General features: G+C 36.6%; 1 protein-coding gene across 19 annotated transcripts; it reads left to right on the forward strand.

Annotated features, from left to right (window-relative positions):
• The first annotated feature begins 200 nt into the window (after positions 1 to 200).
• LOC306868387 (serine/threonine-protein phosphatase 6 regulatory subunit 3-like) lies at positions 201 to 17,124 on the forward strand. 19 transcript variants are annotated; one of them, XM_079414506.1, is made up of 26 exons: positions 767 to 957; positions 1,751 to 1,842; positions 5,211 to 5,389; positions 5,540 to 5,773; positions 5,859 to 6,045; positions 6,121 to 6,258; positions 6,456 to 6,521; positions 6,861 to 6,973; positions 7,111 to 7,224; positions 7,338 to 7,467; positions 7,771 to 7,923; positions 8,653 to 8,811; positions 8,911 to 8,975; positions 9,101 to 9,216; positions 9,292 to 9,377; positions 9,515 to 9,601; positions 9,844 to 9,941; positions 10,288 to 10,342; positions 10,445 to 10,575; positions 10,659 to 10,780; positions 10,878 to 11,052; positions 11,557 to 11,654; positions 11,735 to 11,918; positions 13,096 to 13,203; positions 14,810 to 14,902; positions 16,062 to 17,124. In XM_079414506.1, the coding sequence occupies exons 4-26, from the start codon at positions 5,547 to 5,549 to the stop codon at positions 16,111 to 16,113; spliced, it is 2,757 nt and encodes a 918-aa protein (XP_079270632.1). In that variant the 5' UTR covers positions 767 to 957; positions 1,751 to 1,842; positions 5,211 to 5,389; positions 5,540 to 5,546; the 3' UTR covers positions 16,114 to 17,124. The 19 variants fall into 19 exon arrangements, with proteins under 19 accessions (XP_079270631.1, XP_079270638.1, XP_079270636.1 ...); XM_079414508.1 differs by having other exon boundaries at positions 785 to 957; positions 5,543 to 5,773; XM_079414505.1 differs by lacking the exons at positions 767 to 957; positions 1,751 to 1,842 and adding an exon at positions 201 to 372.
• Positions 17,125 to 20,902: the final 3,778 nt, after the last annotated feature.

The raw sequence follows: 20,902 nt of genomic DNA on the forward strand, positions 1-20,902 counted from the left end.
TACTATCCACATATATACATATATAGTCTTTAAACACACTTAGGCTATTTATATAACTAGGTGTGAACTGAACTCTTGTTTTATGTAATCGATTTCATGTTGAAATAAAGCCTTTCTTGAGGCGAACTGGATGCTCCATTCAGTAATATGTGCACTTGAAGCTGATTGGACCACTGGAATGTCAATCATGGTGACGTCTTATTGTTGCTAGGGCGTTGCAAGTAACGAGCCGGTTAAGGCCATTCTGGAAGCGACACTGTGAACGGGCTGCTTTGTGCAACATTGTGAAGGAACTATAACCGCGTTGTCTTTATGTTTTGGATATGTTGACATTTAAGGAATCCGTTTAAGGGACAGGCTCTCACAAAGAAGGTAAGATAAAGCAATATGTGCGTTTTGAAATCGCCGTACTTTTAGTTTTGAAATCGGTACTTGATTGACATTCTCGTGATCCAATCAGACGAGGGATTTTAAATCCAACTAAATTCTATTGGCCGTAACTGCTGTGGGCGTGTCTAATGGTCAATTTCACTTAAATATTGCTTCTAAAATGTGTAATTATGCCAGTTCTTTAATTCCGGTGAAGAGCATACGTTTGTAAAGATAATCTCTGTTTTCGTGGCGTTTATAAATCAAAGATTTACCCCACACAGTCCGAGATTAACAAACACTACCAGCTATAATTGACACCCACTGTAGCCAATCAGCGCGCAGCAGTGGAGTTTGATTGACAGCTCCTCTACCTCAGGTGGGGGTTGGGGCTGTTGAAGTTGATAACGCCGCCATCTTGAAAAGTGAACTCTGATGGTCTCTCTTTTCGCGCCTGTCACAATCTGTTATAAACACCTCATTATATCATACCTCGCCCCATTTTTCTTTTTTATTCCGGTGACCGTTTTATCCAAAGCTTTGCCAGTCTTCATGCCGGGCTTTGGAAGGATTCCGCTTTCTTAATCGGTGCGTATTTGTGTTGTGTGTGTCTCTGTTAGCATAGCGTTAGCCAGTTACCACTTCTCTTTTGCCGAGTCAGAACAGCATACATTTCCAGCCTTTTCTCTCATTTAACTGAATTCTTCTCACATATAGCGGGACTGCTACGTATTTAAACCAACCCAGACTCTAAGAAAGATTTAAATCTGTAACGTTAATGTTCCGGCGGAAGCTCAGTGTCGGCTAATGCCGGGGCCCGACATGCCGAAAAACTTCAGAAAGTGAGACACAAAGGCAAAACCTAGTGAGTTGTCGACATAGACAACGGTTTTGACCAATGTAAGTGCATATGAAGGTTGTATTGAAATGTTCAAACGCTCTTTTGGTGCTTCAAAATGCTGTCTAGGTAGGTAGTTCACTGGGGATTGAGACGCAGCCTAATTCAGTTTTTAAGATTATATTTTAAAACCAGGGCTGCTGTCATTAAAAAAAAAAAAGTTATTAATGTGTCTTATACGGATCATCGAAGTTTAGGTTTGATTTGGGTATAAGATGCGATGGTGTTTCTAATATAAAATGTAATTTCAGTATAAATTTGGAAAACAGTTGTTTACAGTATGTACTGATCACAGATCTGTGTATTTGCCTTTATTTTGGCCCCTCCATAGAAACGCCACTAAAATCTTACAACTGTTTATTTCTAGTCTTGTGTGATTGCATGTGAAAGCTCCTAGAAGATTGTTAGTGTGAGCAGATCGCTCAATCTTAAACAGTCTAGTAGTTGGTTTGACATGGCAGCACATTTTTATGGTCCACTCAGGCAGATCATCTTTGCAGACTTGATTCTGAGTGCAACTGGAGGACTTGTGGTGGTGGTGGCGGTGTTGTTGTGGCCTCTGGGATGCTGGAGAGGTTTGGCAACACTTTTTTTTTTTTTTTTTTTCTTTTTTTTTATAGGCCCTGAGAGGGAGTCACGAGGATTTTCTTCAGCTCAGAGTTACTCAAGCAGAATGGTACAGGTGATCTAGTGTAGTGTGTTGTCCTTCGACCTTTTACACTTGATAAAGTTACCAAAGTGAACCAGGAAAGACTTGGCCTGAGTGTAAATATCTGGAAAAGCTATGCGAGGAAGAAAGAAACCAGTAAATCACAGTTTAGTTGTGGTGCAAGCCAGGCGTTATAAATGGTTGACATTCGGTGCAAGTGTCAAGATGTACTTGTCAACCAAGTTATGTTAACATTGAACATTAAATTGAGCGTTTTGCACCAGTCAGTTTTCAGAGCAAGTGAAATGTCCTGACTTTAAAGATGAAAAAGTAATGCATGCTAGACTTTTTTTCTGGAATTTATGTAGACATGCACAGTCAGTAAGATTTAAAAAATAGTTTTCTAAGAATCCTCTTATGCTCACAAAGCTGCATTTTATTTGATCAATAATTCAGTAAAAAAAAAACTGCAATACTGTGAAATATGTTTTGAGTTCAAAGTAAATTTGAGTTGTGTATATTTATGCGTATGTTTGTGTAACATTATTTTTATTAACATTCTTTACTGTCACTTTTGATCAATTTAATGTTAAATACTGATCCTTGACCCCCATTTTTGTGCGAAGTATTATATACCTAGTTTCAATATTACCATTAATTAAAAATGACAGTTCATAGCCTATGAGTATGACCCGCCATCCCCCATAAATTCTTATGTCTATAGTTCATTGGATGTTCATTCTGATTTAAAGAAGTGATTGAAGTGGTAATTTATCCACAGACTTTTCAATTGAAAGATCAACATTGTATCTATTTCTAACTCATGTCATTGTGCAGTTTAAAGTTTTAATGCTTATTTTAAACCTGACATTGGTTGCACCAGAACTTTTACAGCAAGAGCTCTTTTAGGAAGAATTTTGGGTTGTTTGTCAATGTTTTTAAAATACCTTAAATTGGCGGAAAGCATGTTTGCTGGAGAATGGAAGTAGGCCGATGTCAAAGCTCTTTTGGGTGAGCCTAGCCCAACCCCCTTAGTCTATTAATAAGCTTTCCTTCCTCTTAGCCATTCATGAAAGTTGAGATGGCTGCTTGCCAGCTTGGTAACCTTTCACCTCAGTGGTGTGCATCCATCCACCTTTTAGACTGGAAAATTAGTCTCTTGGCTACCCTTAATAATGCATAGCTGCGTTTTGATGTATCCAGTTATAACAATTTGATGCCAGAGCAGTCAAATAGACATTTGGATTTAACCTGATACCCAAGTCTCTTATGTTAGAAATTATGCACACTTTCCTCGTAAGAAGAACAAACAAAAAGAAAATGAAACCACAACTCCTAACTCAAAACCACAATCATGTGTGGATTGAGTTAATAATGGTTACCGACCGATCAGAGGAGTTAGTCTGGTGAGAGTGCATCTGTATTTGTTGTGTTGCTAGGTTGTCAACGTCACAACAAGGAACTTGTTAGGTTTTTCCCACAAACAAAACTACCGTTTGTTTTTTCACCGTAAGCTAGTGCGTTGTTTCTGTATTAAATCAGGCTCTATTCATAGAATTAGAATAGATTCAACATTTGAAAGTTGTTTGTTTAGATGTCTTTGAGATCCTGGCATACTGGAAAAGGATTCTTGTTATTGTTAGCTGCATGTGTTTTGTAATATGTATTTGTTTTTAATGCCGTGACTAGTAATGACCATTTGAGAGAGTAATCATCAGAATCAGGTAGGTCTCTGTTTATAGAACTGAGTAGGGCTGAACGATTTTGGAAAATAATCTAATTGCAATCAATTTTTTTTTTTTTTTTTCCATAAATACCAATATTGCGATTTAATATGTGATTATTTCTTAAAGATTTTTATATTCTATATTATTCAATAAAGACAAGTAATAAATTATTGTATAGTATGCAGTTTTGGGCACAGTAATTAGTTATATTACTAGTTACTTCTCACAAACAGTAACTGAGTTACATCATTATCAAAGAAACTAATTACCAGGGAAGGTAACTATTGTTGTTGTTTTTATAAATGTTCAAATATGTCAAATAACTTGGATGCCCCCGATATTAAATGTTAAATCGCTTTTTATTTTAGTTTTTTCATTTATATGTTTATTATTGAAATGTTGTTGTATGCATGTCAATTTTATTTAATTTCTTTATTTTCTTACATAATATTTATAGAGTTGTAACTTTTAGTTTTAGTTAGTTTTTCTTATTTGTAAGTCGTTTTGGACAATACGAAATGACATAAGTAAATGAATGTAATGGTCACTAAATATAATGAATTATTATTATAAAACATTATACACTAATCTACACTATTTTAATGTTTTTGTGGGACAATGTGAGAGACACCTCTCTCACTTGGCATCAGTCAGTCAAACATTATATGATATTATGACAATTTAGCATTAAATGATGATAGAACTTTAGTAATTAGAATAACCATGTATGAATGCATATTTGTCATGTTGACTGAACTTAGGTCTGGTTATTGTTTGTCATTTAGTGTTTCTATAAAAAAAGGGGGAAAAACCTACAAATAATACTGATAAGATGAAACTACTACAAATTCTACAACTAATAAGAACAATATAAAATGCACTAAGGATTATTGAGCTGCTGGGTGCATGAATATTAATCAGGTTGTCTGCGTTCCCTCGAATTGATTCGCTGAAATCAAAACAGGGAGGATAATAGGTGATTGCCAGCCAATGAGATTGCCGTTTGCACATTAGTCCCGCCCACTACCGGAAAACCCGGCAGTTCTTAAAAGCTGAAGAATTCCAAAGCAACTCCGTTATTTTGACAGGAAAATACAACAAAGGATATAATTTATATGTAGCGCGTCAATTCTTCATGATATGTAAGACCGCAAACTGTGGACTTAGTTGCAACATAGCGTGCCAACTTGATGCTTCCTCTGAAGACTGCTTAGATGTGTTTGACTTGAAGCAGCGCAATAAGACCGATCGCTGTGTCTCATCAAATACTGCGAGAGCTATAAGAGAGCGGACGTCTCCTTATGCTTTCTCTCGCCGTACTTTGATGTCATACACCGATCAATCTTCAAGTCAAACACACCTCTTTGCTCTCGCGTGTCACGTGACAGAGTGTAATCGCAGCCTCTGCGGTTGAAAAATATATTTTTTTTCATATCGCGATATTATCGCAAATGCAATTAATCGCTCAGCCCTAGAACTGACTAATCTTTGAGATATATTTGACTGTTCTTTACAAATGCCTAATGTTAAGTATAACCCTCTTTTTCCTGCCTGCTCTCTTTTGCAGGTGTGTGTTGAGCGTTTTTGTTGTGGCAGAGGACATTTCCGCTGCATGTGTCCTTTATTTAAGGGTCTGTCCAGTTTCTACCGCTTGTGGTGCCTGTAATGGGCCAGAAGTCCCAAAGAGCACAAGCATTATTTTATTTTTAATCAGAGATTTTACCCTCTGGTCTCTGCTTCACTCGGGTAAGCTTTTTCATAGTCACATTTTATTTGTAGCATCTTCAGTCATAATGATAATGCAAAACTCACCCAAAACTCATAGATGAGCAATCCTAATTTCATTTTCACTTCATGCATCTAAAAACCTCCCCCTCCCATTTATTTATTCCTCAGCAGCACCATGTTTTGGAAGTTTGATCTTCACACGACGTCCCACATTGACACGCTCCTGGAGAAGGAAGATGTTACGCTGACAGAGGTGATGGATGAAGAGGACGTCTTACAGGAGTGCAAGGCTCAGAACCACAAGCTCGTGGACTTCCTGGTGAGGCCACAGTGCATGGAGGATCTTGTGGGCTACATCACTCAGGAGCCCAATGAAGATGTGGAGGAGAAGATCAAATACAAGTAAGAATAACATGTTTAATGCTTTCTCAACAAAAACATTTGTTCTAAAAAAAAAACCATGACTGTTCCTTTTTTTTATGTAAAGGTATCCCAATATATCCTGTGAACTCCTGACCTCAGATGTTAGCCAGATCAATGACAGGCTGGGTGAAGATGAAAGTTTACTGATGAAACTCTACAGCTTTCTACAGAACGAGCCTCCCCTCAATCCGCTGCTAGCCAGTTTTTTCAGCAAGGTCCTGAGCATCCTCATTGGGAGGAAACCAGAGCAGGTACGTCTTCAGACAAACTGTTTCGTGTTCATATGGATGCGTAAAAGTGAACTAAACCTCCTGTCTTGCATCTAGATCGTGGAGTTCCTCAGGAAGAGGGAAGACTTTGTGGATCTGATGATCAAACACATAGGGACCTCGGCTATTATGGACCTCCTGCTTAGGATGCTCACCTGCATTGAACCACAGCAGCTTAGACAAGATGTATTAAATGTGGGTTTTCATGATGTTGCGTCTCTGTTTTGTTGGGTAAAAAGTGGTTTGGCTTTCTGCATGCACGATTTATAGTTTTAGATATGGATGTTTTTCATTTGAATACAGCAGGAAACTCAACACTGATTAGTCATTTAATCCACTCACACTCATCGTAATACCACCTCACAGTTTCCTCTTCATCTCCTCTCTTGCAGTGGCTAAATGAAGAGAAAGTTATACAGCGGCTGGTTGACATGGTACAGCCATCACAAGATGAGGATGTAAGTGAAGTGCTAAGAAGCAATGTAATAAGAAGCAACTTAATTTTTTTATTTTATTTTATTTAAATGTAGTTTTCAAAGTTGGAGGGAGAAAATGTGCAAAACAAGCCATTGAAGCATATTTTTCTTTGCATTGAAGAATTATAGTGAATTTGAAAATATAATAAATTTTTGAATGTTTAATTTTTGTGATAAAACTAGTGAAAGTGTTGGGATCGAAAGTATAAAAAAAAAAAAAAAAACTGAACTACATGTCTGACCGGGCCTTATTGTTGAGTTCTGATGACCCATCCCTGCTTGCTAGCTACGTAACAGTAAATGCTTGTTCCCTCCACACAGAGACACTCAAACGCGTCCCAGTCGCTCTGTGAGATCATTCGGCTGAGCAGAGATCAAATGTTCCAGGTGCAGGGCTGCTCGGAGCCTGACCCTCTGCTGGCCACACTGGAGAAGTGAGTTTGTCCTTGTCAATACAATTCTTTCTAGTGACTTTCTGGAAGGTGGCATTTTTGGAGGGATTAAAGTTGAGCTCTAGCTTCAGGCACGCTAATGCTGTAGTACTGAATGGACTGTTTGTCTTCCTTTTTAGACAAGAGACAGTAGAGCAGTTGCTGTCAAACATCTTTGACAAAGAGAAGAATGATTCTGCCATAGTCAGTGTGATCCAGATACTTCTAACCCTCTTTGAGACACGGAGACCAGCGTAAGTGCATTCTATTATTATTATTATTATTATTATTATTTTATTTTTATTTTTTTCTGGCTGTCTTGGGTTCTTGTTCGTATCTGAATATCATCCTTGGTTTTTCCTTTCAGGTTTGAAGGTCATCTGGAGATTTGCCCCCCTGGAATGAACCATCCTTCATTCTCTGTCAATCAGAGTATTCTAGATGCTGTCAGACCTAGGCTGAAAGATTTTCACCAGCTTTTGCTCGAGCCCCCAAAGGTGAAAACATTGTGTTGGCTTAACTTTATATCAGCTGACCTAACTTGGACCATAATCTCCAAATTCCTAATTACATTAAGCTTTGGACAACAACAACACTTTGTGCCTGTACAAATATAACCTGGCAGAATCTTGTCCTTTTAAAGAGCAGCTTGTCTTGCCCACACAGCCGTATATGTTGAATCGATATTTTTTTTAATAGTAGATTATAGTTGTTATATGCCATTTAGTTGTTTTTAGAGTAGAGTTTAAGTTAAATCAACATCCAGACTCATCTTTGCGGTTTCATTTTTATTTTATTAGAAAACTGTTTTGAATACCACATGGGGAGTGTTGGATCCACCAGTAGGAAATACTCGTCTAAATGTGGTGCGACTAGTGACCAGCCTTCTACAGACCAACACGCATATCATCAACCAGGAGCTCATTGCCCTCAACACATTGGGAGTCATACTAGTGAGTGATTGAGAGACAATTAGAGTTCTGTGATGTCTATTTGTAATGAGAAAAGCTAGTTGTTAACCTTGTTCTTAAACACACCACTGTTTGAGGTCAGTTTTTTTTTTTTTTCCTTTTTTTAAAAAGTGTCTCATGCTCACCAAGGTTGCATTTGATGAAGAAAAAAAAATTGAAATATTACAATTTAAACTAACTCTTAAATTAAATTTTAAAGTGTAATTCATTCTTGTGATGGCAAAGCTGAATTTCCAGTGGCCATAACTCCAGTCTTCAGTGTCACATGATTTTTCTTTTAATCAATGTTGAAAAAGTTGTGCTGCTTAATATTTTGATTTATTATAAAAAAAAATTCAGGGTTCTGATATTCTTCTATTCTGTTCATTTATTTGAAACATAATTTTTTGTAACAAGTTATTTTACTTTTTTTTTTTTTTTTTTTTTTTTTTTTTTCAATCAATTTAATGCTGCTTTGCTGAATAAAACTATTAGTTTAATATCTCACAAATTGACACAAATTTTGAATGGTAATGCAATCCTTAGCTTTGCTTTATCCTAAATGCATAGACATTTTGCAATTAGTCACATTGAAACTTGATAAACTCATTACTTTTTGGAACACCGACCGCTATTGTCAAAATATTTAGGACAGAAAAATGTTTGTATAATGTAATTTGTGCTTGAATGGCATAAATGTTCTAAAATAAATCATTTCTCTTTTGTCTAAAGGACATGTACTTCAAATACTTATGGAATAATTTCCTACACACGCAAGTAGAAATCTGTACGGCGATGATCTTAGCGATGCCTTCAACCCAAAGTGAATCTCCTGAAATCAACAGAGAAAACGACCAAGAGCCCATAAGAGAAAACATCCTTATCAAACATGCAAGTTTATCATCCTTTCGTCTCACTCGCTTTTTGAAACATAAGCTGTTTGCTTCACACATCAAAGTTTAATGTGTTCTTCTCCATTCTGACCTGCAGCTCTTTCAGAAGTGCCAGTTAATACAAAGAATTCTTGATGCCTGGGGATCAAATGAGAAGGAGCAGTGAGTAACTCGTAAATCTGATCACTTGCATGTGAAGAAGAGGAACCATCTAGTTTACACATCTGTGACACTGTGGGTTTTGTCTGGAGAGGTCTTTACTAAATCCTCCGTCTCTCTTTCCTTAGGGCTGAGGGTGGGCGGCGGAGAGGTTACATGGGTCACCTGACCAGAATAGCAAACTCTATAGTCCACAACAGCGACAAGGGCCCCAATGGGCCACAAATTCAGCAGCTCATCTCAGGTTCGTTTAAGCGCATATAAAACATTTTTCAGACTGTTTTCAAAGCCATTTCCACTTACATTTGCTCACTTTCAGAGCTTCCAGAGGAGGATAGGGAACGATGGGAAGCGTTTACATCAGAACAGCTAGCAGATATAAACAAGAAAAACACTGTAGACTTAGTAAGTGTGCTGATTTATTTACTGCCTTGTGAAACTATTGCTTTTGTTTTACAATGCTCATAAAATTGTAATTGACATCAAAACTAATTTTTTCTTTTTTTTTTTCTTTTTTTTTTTCTGCTCCCAAACGTTCTCAGGTTAACACGCACCACATACACTCATCCAGTGATGATGAGGTAGATTTCAAAGACAGTGGGTTTCATCAGGACTCCTCCCTACAGCAAGTAAGTCTGTGCCTGGATGAGCTCACAAAAGCTGCTATTAATTGTAATATCTGAATGCTAATGTTAATGGTACTGCTAAATGTAAAAAATGAATAATTCTACTTGTTTAAACTATTTATAATTGTTTTAGTCCTTTTGAGCGCTTTTTGATGCAAGACGCTTAAATGCTGTCGGCTGTTTTAAAATGAAGCTTCTTTGTAGTGTCAAGACTATATCATTATCATTGGTCCTGGGTTTGCCAGGCCTTTTCTGATTATCAGATGCAACAAATGACGTCCAATTTTATTGAGCAGTTTGGCTTCAATGACGAAGAGTTTGCCGATCAGGAGGATGTCGGGGAGTAAGTACCCATCATGCATGATGCTTTTCAGATTTGCCGCCTTTTCTGTTGGTATCAAATCAGTTGGGGAAGGTTTAGCGTTATAAGTGGGGGCTTTGGTTGATTGTTGCTTTTCAATAAACTCACAAAGCTTGTTTTGGGGGGTTGTGTGTGTTAAATCATGGATCATACAGTGTAGATTACATCTGATCACTTAAATGTCTCCGTTCTGATTATATCCATGTTTTTAATAGACTGGTTTGGTGTACATGGTGACAGTAAGTAATGCTGTGGGTGATGGTTGCTGCTTGTCTTAAGGGCTTAACCATACTAAAATCTGTTTTTTTTTTTTTTTTTAATCTTGCAGTATTCCTTTTGATAGAATATCAGACATCAATTTTTCCTTGAATACAAATGAAAGTGTAAGTATGTCAGATATTTGCTCAAATGAATGTGTATTATTAGTTGAATTTATTGAAAAGCTCATGGTATGTTTTCATAGTTTGTTCCTGCTATGCTCATAGGCAAACATGGCACTCTTTGAGGCGTGCTGTAAGGAGAAGATCCAGCAGTTCGAAGACGCCGGATCAGATGAGGAAGATATCTGGGATGAGAAGGACGTCACTTTCGCTCCGGAAGCTCAGAGACGTACCAGGTATTGTAATCCTTGGAACGCACTTTTAAAGCATTTTTCATTATGCTGGTGTGTTAATTCTCCATGGCTTTCTTCCTACACAGGAGCTCAGGAAGTACAGATAGTGAGGAGAGTACGGACTCTGAGGAGGAGGATGGGAAGCGAGACACGTTCGATTCTGCCAATGCCACCTCTGATGACAGAATGGAAGTGGACTCTGGGGATGGTGAGAATAGAAATGATCAGCTGTGTCTATCACCGTTTAGTCTTCATCTGAAGGTCAAGGTTCACATGTCCTTGTTTTGTATCATGCTTTGGTTCAGGACCAGTGTGGACGGCAAATTTTGATGACGTACCTATGGACACAGGCAGCTCCACGGCTCCCAGCGCACCTGTGTCCACCTTACCGGCTGCAGCGCCTGAACCTGCAGGCTGGAACTCTCCAAACGCAGCTGCAGAATCGGGTTGGGCCAACTTCTCCAGCTTCACACCTGTCAGGTACATTCACATGACATGTGAACGCATGTTTAAAATGCACTGATTTTTTTATATATATATATATATATATATATATAGGGGCTGTCAAAACCTGTTTCTGTAATTATTGAAAATAATTATCAACTATAAAAGGCACAGCTAAATGTGGCATTTATTTATTTTTAGGTCTATTAAATGTTAAAAATAATGGCACAAATTTTACTGTAATTTTAATTGGCTATATTGTCTCTTAAAAGAAAAATCTGTTTAATAGATGTTTTGATATCAGTATTGGTATCTGCAATGCTTGCCTTCATTCATAGTACTTGGTAAAAAGTTGCCATTAAACAGATTTTTAAAATATGCCAACTTTACATAATTTTTTTTGTAATGCATAAATGCAGTCATACATGTTTATTGATTTATAGAAAGGGCCAGCAACCTGCATTACTGATGTACAAAATGCAGCACTGAACAAGTAAATGTGGAAAATTCATTAGATGTTAATTTTTCTCTTTTATTTAGCCCCAAGGATCCTTTGAGGAGCAATTCCCCGGTAGCCATGGAGACCAGCATAGAAACAGTGGACCCTCTGGGAGTCAACGCGCCCATGCAGCAAGAAAGTAAGAATAGACTCTTTTACCATTCCTCTTGTCCATGTGTCAACCCACAGTGGTTAGAATAAAACAATCTAATTGTTTAGACACAGATCAGTGGCTTCCCAATGAGACCACCCCGACTTCCCCTAGAGGGAAGGTAGGGGACGGCTCGGACCCTGAGGAAGAGCCCGTCAGTGACCGCATCACAGAAACGGTGACCAACGGCTCTATGAAGGAGACGGTCAGCCTTACTGTAGACGCCAAAACTGAAACTGCTGTTTTCAAGAGGTGAGTCCTGCAGGTTTCACACACAAGTGCCTCGCGTCACTTCCTCTTCTCCCCTTTTGAGACACAAGCTTCACTTCACTCTGCATGTAGACCTGATCTTTCCTTGTCACGTATCCTCCTCCTCCTGCACCTAGAGCCAACCAGGCCCTGGACCGCCCACCGTGTCTCTTTTAAACGGGGGCTGTTAAGATGCAGAGCTTTGTAACATCTGTTTTGTCTGTTTGAGAACGCAAAAAAAGAACAATCTGTCCTTCTTGAACTGCAACTCTTACAACATGAGCTTCCTCTCTCTCTTTGGCGTGCGTGTGGCTTCAGAGTGTTGAAATCGTATCGGTATGTACAGCCAATCAGGGGGCGTGTCTTGTTTTGTTTGGTTTTTCCCATGTCGGCCGCTGCGTTTTGATTTGGAACCATGTTTTGTTTTTTCGTTCGTTTGTTTGTTTTCTTTAAACAGTAATGTATCCATCACCATTTGCATGTTAATCAGATGTACTGGTTGTTAATGGCATGAAATGCCCCTTGCATCCTTAGATGTAGTTCATTCTGATCCCAAAGTTTCAAGCCCATATGTTTCCCAGTCTTTCCAACACCGCAGGTGAAGATTTATGGATTCCCTTCTCATCCTCTGCTGCGGTTTGGCCCCATGGCTCCTTTGCAGGGCTAAATTGATGAGTACGAGCTGGCCCTTTAAAATCTGGGCCGTGCATCAACTTTAATTTGTGTAAATCAGTCTGATAAAGGAGGATGCATCTCTGTAGACCTTCCCTAGTCCAGAAATCCACCATGATCTTCCTGGCATGAGACTTTAGAGGAGGTTATAATTAATTCAATGACTGTTTGTGCTGATGCCACCCTAAAGGTAAAGTTGGCTGGCATGCGATCATTTTGTAAAATTGCTAGCTTTGGTTTTATACCATTTCACACTCACATACTAAAAGTTCATCGTCTAAACCAGCTGTTGTGTGGTTCATAATCACTTCCCGTCTCTGTACGTCATGCTCACATCTTACTTGTCCGCCAAACCCCATTTCAGAACATTTTCGTTTTGCCCCGTTGCTTTTAATGTGGTTCGTTCCATTCTGCATGTTTGTCCAGGGATTTAAAAAGGGGGTTTAATTCTTTAAAAGAGCGGCAATGAAAGCTCTTTAAAACGCTGCTCTCTCTGATTGTCCTGTAGTGAGGAAGAGAAACAATCTACCTCTGAAGACGCATCTGCAAAGTTGTTTGCAGAGAGTGGGGAAGTGGAGAAAAGCAGTTGTCCTCCAAGCAACTGTCAGAAACCAGGGTAAGTATTTATTTATGAAGTTATGAAAGTATTAATAAAATGAATCGTTTGCTTTTAGTCTAGGGACCAGAGTTGTTATTGTTAACCAAAATTGATAAACTTTTTTTTTTTTTTTTTTTTTTTTTTGTAAATGAAATATAATTAATTTGATTTAAATATACAGAAGCTAAATTTTGTTAATCAAAAATGTGCAGTTTGTTTTTTTTGTTTTTTGTTCTAAATTATATATCAGGAGATATTTGGGATTTTTTCGCGATTCAGAAAACGCGGGTGGAATTGTGGAGTCCAGTCAAATTTTTGATGGATAAATCAAGTCAATCAGTACACTTAAATCAAATCACAATATGGACTAGTATTTGTGAATAGTAAGCTGCAAAAATACTATTTAAATATGAATCCTGCATGTTCTGCGTGTGTCTGTCAATGAATGGCGCAGATGTGCGGTTTCGTCTACTACAAGTTTGTTTACTGAGCACGTGTGACGCTCGCGGTGTTTTCAAGCTCTGTCGCCTCAATATGATTACATGAACACAATCTACAGAACTGCTCTGAGAGTCACTTCATGAGATTTTTACATTTTCTTTTGAGAAAAACTATCATGTACAAACGGAAACTAAAAGGGCTTCACAGCAACCCGTCAAAATAAGAAACGGTGACAGATAAAAATATTACTAAATGCAATGATGGTATTACTACCACTAATAAAATTTAAAAAAACGTTTATTTTTAGTTTAAAGGAATATTTACCAGAAGAAAACATTTTATTTACCAGAAAAATGTAAAAAAGAAAAATTTTATAAATAATAAAATTATATATATATATATATATATATATAATTTTTTTTTTTTTTTTTATATATATATATATATATATATATATATATAAAAAAAAAAAAATTTATATATATATATATATATATATATATATATATATATATATATATATATATATATATATATATATATATATATATATATATATATATAATTTATTTTATTTTTTTTTATTTTTTTTAATTCAATCAATTAATTAGAGATGCTTTTGATATTACAATTTAATGAAACCATTAAAATGGAATCCAGAAAATCAATGGAAAACACAGAATTTGGCAAAACTGAATTTGAGGGGGGAAAATTCATAGGGCCTTAATGTAATTGTTAAATCTTTAATAAACTGAAGTTCAGTGGTCTAAGCTTAATAATTTCAATTAATCAGATGTCATTTAAAAAAAAAAAAAACATGGGGGGGGGGGAAAGGAATCCAGAAAAATTAAAACCGAAAAAAAAAATGCAATTTGGGAAAAAATAAAACTGACTTCATAGGGCCCTAGTACTAGCTCCCTCTTGTGTTGTTGCCTGAATCTACTAGATGTCTTATTGATCAATGAATATATTCATGGTTTAAATATTTAAATTATATATTACACATTTTGTTTATAATAAATTAATTTCAGATATCATACACATGATCTGAATATTGAAAATTTATCACTGCTGTAATGTGAAATGTTGCTATTTCTTTTGTATATAGGGAAATGATTTTTCCCGCAAAATAAAATTTTTAAACTCATTTAACCAACATTTGTCATTTTTTTTCCCCCCTCAGTCTAAGGCACTTAGAAGAGAAAGCAAAAGCCACTTGCAAAGCTCTAAATGGTCCTCTTGAGGATGCGGCTGCGGCTGCTATGGACGAAGCCAAGTGAGTTCTGTGCCCTCCACTTTTTCCCCATTTCCTCTAGTTTAGTGTTGCTTCCACCTAGGGCTGGGCGATTAATTCGAAAACGATAATTATCGCGATATAATTTTCCTCGATAAAACGATATGAAGAGTTCGATAAATGTTCAATATAATGTTTATGCGCCAAAAGCTAAACGAAACAGCGCGACTCATTTGAATGGCACCACATTGACCGTTTATGCGCTCGGATCAGTTCAAACTGCCACGCAAGCTCACTAGAGCAGATGCGTGTACTCGGTCACGCGAGCACTAAACAGCACTGTGAGATCCGGTGTGAAGCGCTTGCATTCAGCGATGAACACGCATGACTCTGTGATTTAAACTAGTTTAAAGCCATGCAGGAGAAACACTGTGCAACGAGACAGTCAGAAGGCTTTTCAGTCTACACATTGCCATTTACCACGGATTTACTGTAGTAACTCTCACTGCACCATGGTATTGTGGCGGAAATGTGGGATATTCACATTGAATTTTATTTCAGGAGTAATTGTATATAATTATAGTATGTATGTGAGATTAAGCTATAGCATGTGTGCATTTATACTGAATGTTTTTAGACTACTGTTTTTCATACAAATAGGCTACCTAATAATCATATAGTTGTATTTTGACCATAGTATCAAGGTGCTATATGTGTGGTTTTAACTGTTTATCATGATTTAAATGTATGCTACTATGGGAGACCAAATAAATGTAACCATATAAAACTGAGGTTGCTACAATTTTTAGATGTTACTGATTTTGATAATGAACAAAATTTGACCTCTGCATCCTAACTCAAGCTACTATCAAATGTGCCTTTCTAAGAGACAAAAAAGTGAAATTATTAATATTATTTAATAGCAACCCAAACCTGTTTCTTGATTTTAAACAATATCACTCAGAACATGCAGAAACTAAGAAATTATTTTTTCTATTTAGATATTTATTTTAAGGAAAATTAATGGTCTCACTTTGGAGCACAAATCTGTCTTTAAACTTGAAAGTAATAAAGATTTGACATTTATCGTGATAATTATTGATATCAGCTGGAATGAAAAAATATCATGATTTTATTTTGCCATATCTCCCAGCACCATGTCCACCCTTTGACATCAAGCCCCTCTCCTTTTCCTAACCAGATCAGAGCAGCGCACGGCCAACCCTGAGGCAGCAGTGAACGGTCCAGCATGATGAGATTAGCACTGTCAGTCAGCTCCTGCCACGCGCACACCCCTCCTCCAGGACCACCCGGAGAGGCCAGTGCCAGACTGGAGCCCCCCAGAAACCACCACCACCACCGCTGCTGCTGTCTCTTACTCCAGCACTGCACTGACGCCACCAGATCAGGACCAGCAATATTCATAGTAGACAGTTGTACAGAAAATTTGAACTGTTATGAAGAGAAACATACTCTAATGATTTTTTTTTTTGCATTCGTTTATATACTATTGTTCTTATGAGGTGATCTGTCTGACATCTTGCCACTTAAAAGTGAATAGTAATGTTGCTATAGTTAAAAATGATTGTATGAATAAAAAATATTTTATAAAAGACAAATGTATACAGAAACAGAGGATTGATGAAACCGAAATATACCGATTGGAACGTTAATGTGTGACCAAAACATAAGCTGTCTTTTTGATAGGATTTTTCTCTTGCACACAAATCTGCTATTTAATTTCCAAGTAAAAGCAACAGCTACCACAGAAATCTTAAATTGGCAACTTATGTCGGTCTGTTTTATTTTTAAGCTTATTGTTAGGAGAGACTGATTTGAGATATTCAGAAATGATTTATTTTGCCACCGGTGTTATTTGTAAATGTTTCTTGTATCCTTTCAACACAAGTAAGATTTGGACAAAAGAAACCCTTTTTGGTATAGTTTTTAACTTAATTTATTCTCAAAGAGATGGTATGTTACTTAGACGCACGCCCCCCAACCCCCCACCCCCTTGATGAAATTCAAATCTGGAGTGAATGGACAGATGGGTCTCCATTTGCATGTAGCTAGTAAGAGTGATTCTTACCTACGGGCCTGTGTTCAGTACAGCCCAACTTTTATAACTGTTATCCTCTCCAAACAAGTCAACCTTTCTACCTGAAGAGTGATGGGAATGCAACATATTCCTGGTAATGCTACAATGATCATGCATCGACTTTTTTTCTTTTTGTAATAAAACGTTATCTGTGCCAGCAAGAAGGAAAGTGTTCTGTCTGTGAATCGTGCGTATTTCTGAATGAGAATCAATCATGCTTTTGATCTGGCCTTACCTACTCGAGTCTGGGGGCCTGTTTCAGAAAACAAGTTGACCAAATAAGGCATGTTTCAGTTAGTCTGACTTATTTTGAACCAAATCAACTGGTGATAAGTCAGACTAACTGAAATAAACCTGATTTATTTGGTAAACTTGATTTAAGAAACAGCCCCCTGGTCTGTTAGGGGCATCAATATTGTTTATTGATTATCTACTGTCTGCTCTTGTCTGTCAACTGGGTGATTCAGTTTCTGTTTCGGCCTGATTTATCAGGGAGTCTTCAAAATGGGTAATTACGAAAATCCATTGTTTGCTGAGTGAAGAGAAACAACATGACTAGTTAAAAACTCCCAAGTTTGCAGGTCAGTACACTGCATTTTGTTTTGAAGGCGACAGGTGGCAGTAAAGTCATAGTAAAATAGAGTGCGAGTACGAGGCTTTCAATTGCATAACTAGCTGTACGTTTCAGTTTAGTCAGCTAAGCAAGTATGTCCCTTACGAAAATGAACCATTGTTTTACTACAGATAAAAAACAACAAGGTTACTAGTTGTTACACTGACTAACCAGTTTAACCATGGTATTTGGACTAAAACTGTACTCATACAAATGGTAATCATCAATATGCTAAAAACTGTCAGTAGCTACTATGCTGACTAAACAAGGTTTTAAATCGGCACGAAATAACCTCCCATTACAATCCGTCGCTTGCAGAGTGCTGATTATAATGGAAGCGATTTACTTCCATAACTGCGTCTTAAATCAGGTTTGCAGGTTTCATCAGACTGGTTAAGCTCAGAATTGGTCACTAGTTTTTCAGTTCGGCTCTGTCTCATTAGGCCTACTAGTGGCACCATGACCTGAATGGAGTCTAGAGAAATGCCTAAAATGATGGTCCAAGGACAAAAAAAGTACAAATCAATGAAATAGCTGAAAAACATAAGTAAGAAAAGGAACCTGATTGCTAATTGTCAGAATGTAGTGAATAATAAAGACTCAAATTAGATAAACGGATGTTGGTTCTAATAACCTAAGCATAAGAGACATCTTCCAAAAACAAAACAAATGTTCATTAATTCCAAGCTTTTTACCGGATGGATGGATGGATGGATAGATCCCCATCTTTAAACAGTCATGACCTGCTTTTTATTGTAGTGACTGCTTTGCGAGCAATATGAAAAAACACTGCTAAAAATAAGATGATCACAGGATTCACTTTTACAAGGCTTGTTGAATCATAATGTTCAATGAGCCTTGCAAAATGTTGACATTTCTGCTTTAAAGCAGATGTTTTCTCATCAAAGACACTTACTATACAGAAATATGTCTGCCATTTTGCTGTCTGATTATTGAAGTGCAGCTCAAATGTTATGCAACATGCATCAAACACCATCAGATTTTTTTATTTTTTTGTAGATATACAGACTGTAGAGCACAGATATGAAAGGGTCTTATACAGTGCGATGCAGTGCTGATATCATTGAAGACATTTATTTGCTTTCAGCAGTGAGTCTCTGTCATCAGCTCAATGCTGAGGGAGGGTGAGAGCAGCTCTTTGATGTGTGTGTGTGTGTGTGAGAGAGAGTGTCACACTTCCACATTCTTTAATGATACCTATAATACCATAATCTGAGGACACATGGATAAAACTAAAGATCTGAATTCACAAAATGGCTAAATCAGTATTTAAATGTTTCTTCACAACTTTTATGGGGTTGATTTTGAGAATATTGATTTTGATTGTCTATCTGTAAACGTTTTCAATCCTAAACTATAAAAAAGTGTCATTTAAAATATGACATGCATAAAGCAATGCTGCAATAAAAAAAGAAAATATATATAGCTGCAAGCAGCGATGACGGGCCCAACCCATCAGTGCATACGCCACCCCGGTGGCATCAGGAAAACAGTGCCCAGAGAGCACATGCATCACAGTAACCCTTTAGCTGTTTGGCTTTAAGGGATACGTAAATTAAAGGGTTAATCCAAACCATCAACTCTGTGAAACACACACACACAGAACAACATATAAAACTTTATAACACTTTACAATAAGGTTTCAGTTTTTAACATTAACTATATTAACATGAACAATAAGTATATAGTATTTATGGTAACACTTTCTATGAAGCCCATATTTATAATATATCATAAAGGTATTAAGGCATTATAATGAATGTATAATGCATCATAAATAACTTTATAATATGTTACATCATTTCAAGAATATTCTTTAATGTATTATAATAGTTACTTATTTGTGGTTATAGCTTTTAAGAGTATGATGATTTATAACACACGATGAACACGATCCATCTGTTTAAGTTACAATGGATTATATTTCTCATAGTTATAATGTATAATAAGTCTCAAATCTTGCCACGTTACTTTACTTAAAGCAGACAAAGACCACTTATAAGTAATAATAATAACAATAGTATATATACAGTGGGTACGGAAAGTATTCAGAGCCCCTTACATTTTTCACTCTTTGTTATATTGCAGCCATTTGCTAAAATCATTATAGCTGTATTTAAAAACTGCTTACTAATGACTATTAATGTTGGGACAATGCTTTATAAAGGATGAACTAACTATTTACTAATGTTTACCTAATGATTCATAGCGTGCAGTTATTATAAAGTGTTACCCAAAAATCTTGTCCATTTTATTCCAGCAAAAAAGTCATTTCCATCAGACGATGAATTGCTAATTTAATGTGTTATGGAAATCATTGCTTTTTGTTTTGCATTTGTGTGTTGGACATTGTCAGCAGACAAATGAAATAAACTAGTGAGATTGTGTTTTAGGGTAGTTTAATTTCTCAAAGTCCACAGAGCCAAAAGAAACTGCCACTTATTGTCTGTGAAAGGAAAAAAACATGATTTTTTCAGTGAGGGACATTAAAAAAACAAAGCTGTAAAAAAATAGGACATCTTGAAAGCATCGTAGGAACAATAGTGTGCCATAAATCAGAAGTTTATGAGGTTCGCAGCGGTTTCCTAGTGTATGTTGAACTAGCACATCACAGGATAAACGTGTTAGAGAGAGTGTCTGCTATTATGCCCTATCTTTCCAAATAACCCATAATTGCAGTGTGACACTATAATGTTTTGAAATTGCTAATGTTATGCTCTTTTATTACTAAGGTAGTAAATAACCGATGAATCAAGTGTAATTTGCACATGTCAATGGTTTTTGCTAATATACTTCATGTCTTCTATCAGCGTTCAATGTGTGGAGTGCAGATAATTACCCTTGAGGCTACATTTAAACTCAATTCTTTAGACAAAATTAGGCACACTTATTATTTTGCACGAAGAAAAAAGTGTATACAGTAGATGGCTTGAGGAAGTTTCATCAAATATATTTTTACATATATATATATATATATATATATATATATATATATATATATATATGTTTTGCTGTTTTTTTTATTTAATTTTATTTTTTTTACTGTCTCACTGAGCTCATTCTTGTCCTTTAGAAATGCAACTTTGACCTTTACCCTTTGAAAGCTAATTTAAAACAGCACAGAAGTTTCAAACACATTGGTAAAGACTGTTATGTCGATGTTTACAGGAGGCAGACACACTTTGGGTATTCGCTCAGAATTACTGTCTGACAAAACACAATAAAGCTTTCATTAAAATCCAATACAAGACACATGCTGTTTGTCATGCATGTACATTGTCCTGATTCAGTGACAATGCTTGAAATTTCA

The sequence above is a fragment of the Barbus barbus genome, assembly GCF_936440315.1.
Source record: "Barbus barbus genome assembly, chromosome: 50".
Classification (NCBI taxonomy): domain Eukaryota; kingdom Metazoa; phylum Chordata; class Actinopteri; order Cypriniformes; family Cyprinidae; genus Barbus; species Barbus barbus.